Genomic DNA, 7,044 nt, shown 5'->3' with positions numbered 1-7,044 from the left:
AGAGTTAGATTTTGCCAGATAAGCACAGGTCCATTTCTGGGCAGTAAGTTCCTCTGCTTCAGTCTTGAAGGGCAATGCGTATGCTGTACTGTATCTCTAGGTGCTGTAGCCTGCTTCCCTTCCTCCACAGTATTGTCAGCTTCCAGCTCCATGTGGTGGCATGGAGCAGGGTTGCCAACTGTCCGTAAATTTCCAACAGTCTGTAAAAAAACAGCCTAAAATGTCTGCCCACAAAGTCTATAAGAAAAATTTAAGTTAGCCATAAAATGCAGAAACTTTGAGTTAATTTCAAGATCCACGTCATAATGAAGCTAAATACAAGCGTTGATACTAGACAGAGGCTAGGTATAGACATTAAAAAAGCCTGAGACAGAATCAATCTAAGTTACATGTTTTTTTGTAAGCAGTGTAGTTTAGATTGGTAGTGAACAGAACACACAGTCACCCCTTAGTGTAGAGGGAAAGGGGGCCAAATCTTAGACCAGGTTCTGCTGTTTTTAAACCAGTCTGTGTGCACTGAACTTCTGTTCTGTTTTGGGTATAGACCAGATTCCAATCATTTGTACCAGTAAAAGTGTAATGTCTGTGCCAGGGAGAGCAGAGAATCACTACCAGGTGTTTAAGCAGAAGCCAGCTCCCTTATAGAGGTGTGTCCATGGCTTGCTGCAGTCACACATCCCAACACAGCTCAGCTCTTCCTGAATGAACCCAACAGACAAGCTGCCCTACCATGAAACAGAGCCCTCCTGTGCTGACACACACTACTGGGGCCCATACTCCCTAGGACACTTCCTGATGGACTCTCTTCCACCTGCATCCTACTGCAGAGGGACCTGTGAGGAGGGGCAGCAGGGCAGGGTTAGCTGCCCCAACATGTGGCCTCTGTCCCCCAGATGGCACTGGTCTGGAGGAAATGTACTGTGGAATAAGCTTCCAAACCCAAGTAATTAGGTGTTGGGAATGGTACTGCTAGACTCTGCAGAAGAACTGCAGTTTTAATACTTGACCAGCAAAAATATTGGTGGCCTAAGAGTCTACCAGAGAGACATATAGAGGAATTAATAATACCTGCCTCTCTCTCTTTATACACACACACACACACACACACACACACACACACAAGTGTATGCTTATAAATGTGATCAAATAAAAATGTCTACATATCTATACCTATGTAAATTATATATTTATATTGTTGCCACATAAATACATTATACTATATAAATTATCTATACTTAAAACTAATTTATACAGGGAGAGTACCAATTTAAATCAATTCAAGTATTCAATATTATAGGTATTATATAGAGGTATACTTGCATATACTTACAGAAACCATTTTAATCCAGTTTAGTTATACTACGGTTCAATCTCTAATCATGTCTATTAAATGTATACTGTCTATATGGGTGCATATGAATAAACACAGCCCATTTTTATGAGAGGGATTGTTCTACAAGAGAGAGAGAGAGAGTCCTGCCCAGCATAAGCACCGACTTTTATTTTTGGTGGGGTAGGCCTAAGATGATGGCCAGAGCAGAGCTGAGAAGAGCCTGTCGGGGGCAGGGGGTGGATATGAGCGGCCTGCTACAGATTCCCTGCCCTGCAGCCCTGCCCCCGGGAGCCCGTGTCAGCCATGCTGCCATGACAACGCAACCCCTGGCCACCTGGTGGCAGCAGGGGGCACAACTCTGCATTGCCACTGCTGCTGGCACCCCTGCTTCTGCCAGGTGGGCAAAGTGCAGCTGGCATGGGGCTCCTGAGAGGTTGGCAACAAGGCAGGGAGCCTCAAGCCCACATCAGGAAGCCTGCATCTGCCCCCACTCTGTGCATGAATCGGGGGGGGGGCATGTGCCTCTCCATCTCCAGGAATGCACACAGAAACAGGGAGCTGACCCCCCCTCCTGCCCCCTGGAGAAGCTGACCATGGCTCTGTCCCACTCCCCACCCCAGGGCCCCAGGCACTGCCCTGGCTGGGCAGTGACTCCAAGCCCAGACTCTGACCCACCCCTCCCTCACCATGGGGTCCTCAATCTGCCCACTCCCCCATAGACTTACCTGCAGGCAGCTGAAGGATCTGCTCTCCGTCGCTGTCTGGGGCTGTATTCCTGGCCATGTGAATGTGTGCATGTGCACACATGGATGTAGCACCCCCTGTGTCCCTTTCCCCCCAGTCCCTTGCAGGCTGGAACTCTGCCAGTTTACAAGGGGAAACCCACCATTTCCTGTGTTTTTCCACGGTGAATGGAAAACCCAGATCCCTATATGATACTGGGAATCCAGGACAAATGCTGGGGGACTTGACTTAGGTTCTGCTTAAACACCTGGTAGTGATTCTCTGTTCTCTCTGGCACAGACATTACACTTTTACTGGTATAAATGATTGGAATCGGGTCTATACCCAAAACAGAACAGAAGTTCAGTGCACACAGACTGGTTTAAAAATAGCAGAACCTGGTCTAAGATTTGGCCCCCTTTCCCTCTACACTAAGGGGTGACTGTATGTTCTGTTCACTACCAACCTAAACTACACTGCTTACAAAAAAACCTAGGACTTGACCTAGGACTTGATTCTCCCATTTTGGGACTGTCTGGCCCAATTAGGGCTGCATAGTCACCCTATGCCTCTTCCTGAGGGGTGCCAGGGCCCTCAGGCCCCCAGGTACTTGGCACCAATGCTGCCCAGGGTATTCCTGGGGATCAGTGTTGCCAACCCAAGAACAATATTTTTATTGGAAGTTTTTTATTGACAACTAAACTTTCTTGATTTTTTTTTTTTACCATACTTAATGTTAAACCCCTAAATTTGACCCCAGTCCTTCTAACTGGAACTTGACAGAAGGGTAAGGAGTTGTATTTATTATATTTACATTATGTAAAGACTATATCAGTAAAATGTTTGATTGCCAGTAACAAGTCTGCAGATTGTCAATAAAAAAAATGTTTTTGGTTGGCAACCCTGGCATGGAGAAAGTCATAGATGTAATTTTGACTCTCTTATGGAAACAGATACCCTTGGGCAGTAGGAAGAAGCAGTTTTTGAGTTTCACCAAGCCCAAGTACCAAAACGGTTACTAGATTTTCTGCAAGGTGCACAAACATCCTAGAAAATATTTCTGCTGCCTTCTCTACAACTATCCCACACTGAACTACACCTAAAGATAATTTGATCCATAGGGTTTTATGTGGTAACAGAGCAACTGTTATAGAGTGAGCCTGTTGCATTTCATTCCTTGGCCTAGAAGAGGGAGTAATATTCCCCATTATAAAATTTAGAAAGACACATTCACCTTGAAACTGCACTTCTAGCTATTCCTGTATTTTAGCTTGTACATATACATTTTAGCTTTTAGATTTTAAGCAGCAAATTCTTAAAGTATATACATTTTTATGACTTATGAATCATGACATTTAATTTTCTTCATCAACATTAGTAGGCATTTGCTTATAATAATGGGCCAGAGCTTATCTAGTACTAGACAAATTTTATATTACAAAATGATTGCTGAGCTTAGGAAGGTGTATTCATTTGCATTTAAATTCTCTTTCAAATCAGTGAAATTCTGCCACCCTCTGGACAGTAACCAAACCGAGACATTTCTTACAGGCAGGCTCAAAGGATACTGGAAAAATATCGTCTGCTGATAAATAGTCATTGCTTTTTATTAAACACATTTTTTAAATTTAAGTTTTAGGCCGCATAAATGTTAATAGTTGTTATTAAACCACAAAAAAAATCATTCTACAGTTACCTCACTAGTGATATCTAGTCAAACCCCTCAAAAGGCTTAAATTGTTCAATTCTTAATCTTGCCTAGCAGTCACTTTACTGTTTACATTTATGTCTGCTACCAACTTATGAATTTCTATCCCCTTGGTTTAAAAGGCTTATTTGCCAATCAATGAAGAGTCCTACACAGTTAGCAGTGTTAATGATGAATCCACTCAATTAATATGTATAAAAACATAGTTCAATGGCAAAGAGAAAGACAGAGAGAGATTTGTGTTTTGGTTGAACAAAATTAGCTATAAAGGCACGATTAGGGAAGTTTATTTCTTGCCACTCTCCATTCATTTAGCAAGTAGCACTTAATACAAATGAAATTCACAATGAATGCATTTATGTGATTATTTGAAATAGTAAAGGTCTGAAAATTCAGAATTTTAAATTGCGTTTCCAGGACTAGTTAAAGACCACAGAACAGTGAATTGCACAGTACCTTGTTTTGGTTATGGAGCCTAACTGTTGTTGTGCTTGGATGAGATCAGCCAGCTGTTTTTGCAAAGACATATCCTTACCATGGGCTTGTTTAATAAATGGGTGCTCTAAAAGGTGGGTGACTGAAGGACGGTTTTCAAAATCCTTAATAAGACACCTGTGAAGCAGAGCAAAAGTGTTATGCATACAGTAAATGTTTTAGTTATAAAATCATTTCCTTTTAATTGACCATTACACTGTTGGCATATTGTTTGGCAGCTACTATAATGTGGAGCAGGTTTCTTGCAGGTTCCAATGAACTGGGCTTACTAAATGTACAAAGGGACCACATTTACTGTTCATTTGCACTGGAATAAGTCTAGAATAACATTATTTAATTCAGTGGAGCTCCTCCACATTTATATTAATGTAACTGAACAGAACCTGGGTCAACAAATATATTTCACTTTTGGAAAAAGACAAACGGTATACGTTTAAGATATAATTTTAATAATGACTGAAGTATCCATGAAAAATATTTTTTATCTAAGAGCTATGAGCATATTCCTGTAGTTCTTCCTAGTTCCTTACATATATCCCAATGGGCATTTTAATTGATAATGTATGTGGGATTTAACCTGTTAAAATAAGTCAGCCATCACGAATCAAAGCAATTTGATGTTTTTTTAATAGACAAGTAATATTTCAAGGGGCTATCATACTGAGTTTCTAGGTGCTAATATAAAAACTTGGGTAAATCAGCAAATCTACTTGATTTAGATTAGAAAATAAAAAAGAAGAAGAAGAGAGAGAGACAGATTTCAATGCAAACCCAGATGTAAAAGTTCAGTGTCAGAGAAGGGGGAGCAGATGATTTAGGAATAAGCTGACAGATCCCATTCAATTAGCACATAATAAGATTTAACTAGCAAATAGGATAACAAATAAAGATCTAAACATCTAGGAAGACATGATTAAGAGTATAATTCAATTCCATTAAAGCTGGAATACTATGGTCCAAATAAAAAATTGCTGTTAACACACTGGACTTTTTCACAGTGTCCTTTAATTCCTCTTTCCATTAATTTATTCTATTTGCCTTATATCAATATGATACTGATGTCATTTGCATATCAGAACAAGAAAAATTGCAACTCGGTATAAATGACTATCTACCATATAGCTATCAGTTTCATGAATTTGACGTAAACTCAGTCCAAGGTGCGTTTTTCTGAAAAGATGTTTTCAAATTAAAATGTTTTATACTTAGCTTTGTATTATTTGATATTTTATGAAGCAGCTACTTCATATATACAGTTAAAGGAGATTTTACTTGGAAAACTTGACCAGGATACACTTTTACACAAAAAGAACTGTGATACTAATACTTTTTACAGTACTTGACACTCTATCAATGGGAATCTTCAGATTTTAAATTATACCTAAAAGATAGCACATTTTAGAAAATTCTGAAATGACAAAACACACTAGAAGTTTATTAAAGTCCAGCCTCACCTTGAATATTTTATTGGAGTCTAAAGCCAGGCTCCTAAAATAATCCTGTCTTTCAAAATAAAGTTAATAGTTGTGGTCCTTCCAAACCATTTCATAGCCCCTTCTTGCTGAACCATCATCCAGTCCAGAAAAGACAGTCTGTAAAATGTTCTTCCAATTTTGCAACTGATTTAAAGAACATTGCTATCTGTTACAACAAGCTTCCTGATAGAAAAACTCAACCAACAAAACCTACATTATCTCTATTCTTCTGATCGCGTGGTTATAAATACCAGTTCTGCCCTCCCATGAAAAGAAATCCATCATTTGGCTTTACAGGTTCTCAGGTTGGTGTGGGGGGTAGGGGGAGGGAGTTGGCTGCTTTGTTTCTTGTTCTTCAGGATGTTTAAAAGTCAAGGCAGCCATATTGTGCATATCATCCTTTGCTTAAATTTATGCCCTTCTCTACAGAAATAGATAATGAGTGTATGTATGAGTATATTTATAAGGAGAGATATCACTAAACACTAGTAATTATGAGAGAAAAAGACAAAACTACCAAATATACAAAATCATGTATCGCTTAGTTAATAAAATTAGTGATCTAGGTGTCTAAAATGGAGAATATAAAAGTTTATAGTGAACATATTTGACTTTTACCACCTTAGCAGTATGATACAATATGGTATGTTATCATATATGATAAATGGCACAATATACCTCATCCATGGTATAATGGAATAAAGCATGTTCGTGAATTTGTGTAGAGTATGTACATATATATTTATTTATACATACATACATACATACATGCATACATACATACATAAACTAATAGATAAGAAATTGTATTTTGATATAACTGATAATATCATGTGCAAGGACAACATCCAAATGTTCTTAAGAAAGTTAAAAAAATAAAGATTAGTACAAAACTTGCTCAAGAAATTACAGAGTTCCACATAGAAAACAAAGTACTGTTAAAGTACAAATAATGTGGAATCATTTCAACTTGCAGTATTGAAGATAGTAGGACAAATTCTGTTCTCAGTTACACCTGGAGAGTCTGCAGCAACCTTATTGACTATATCCAGAACCTTTACTAGGAGTATTTAGATATTAAGGTAGCCAATGGCTAAAACATCCAGCAGTCCATACTCCTACATGTATATTACAAAATTACCTACCTAATTACAAAATCATTACTGTGGTTTTGTCAAGAAAACAATAATAAATATTACAGAAATACAGTAAAAAATATTGGAAGCCAGTTTTGTTCTCATTTTTTGTAGTTCAACTAAATAACATATGAGCGCTTCTGGACATAGAAGTTGCCATGATGGAATCACACT

The 7,044-nt window shown here is 38.6% G+C and overlaps 1 protein-coding gene across 1 annotated transcript in view; it reads right to left on the bottom strand.

Annotated features, from left to right (window-relative positions):
- The window catches only part of MYO3B (myosin IIIB), a 240,350-nt gene that overhangs the window by 115,780 nt on the left and 117,526 nt on the right, over window positions 1–7,044 (bottom strand). Inside the window, exon 9 of the mRNA XM_014520807.1 lies at window positions 4,221–4,376. Coding sequence (XP_014376293.1) covers window positions 4,221–4,376 — 156 coding nt within the window. The remainder of the gene's footprint in view (window positions 1–4,220; window positions 4,377–7,044) is intronic.

Source organism: Alligator sinensis, unplaced genomic scaffold (genome assembly GCF_000455745.1).
Source record: "Alligator sinensis unplaced genomic scaffold, ASM45574v1 scaffold143_1, whole genome shotgun sequence".
Taxonomy (NCBI): domain Eukaryota; kingdom Metazoa; phylum Chordata; order Crocodylia; family Alligatoridae; genus Alligator; species Alligator sinensis.
Note: the sequence above shows the minus strand (reverse complement) of the source record. Positions and strands in the feature narration are given on the sequence as shown.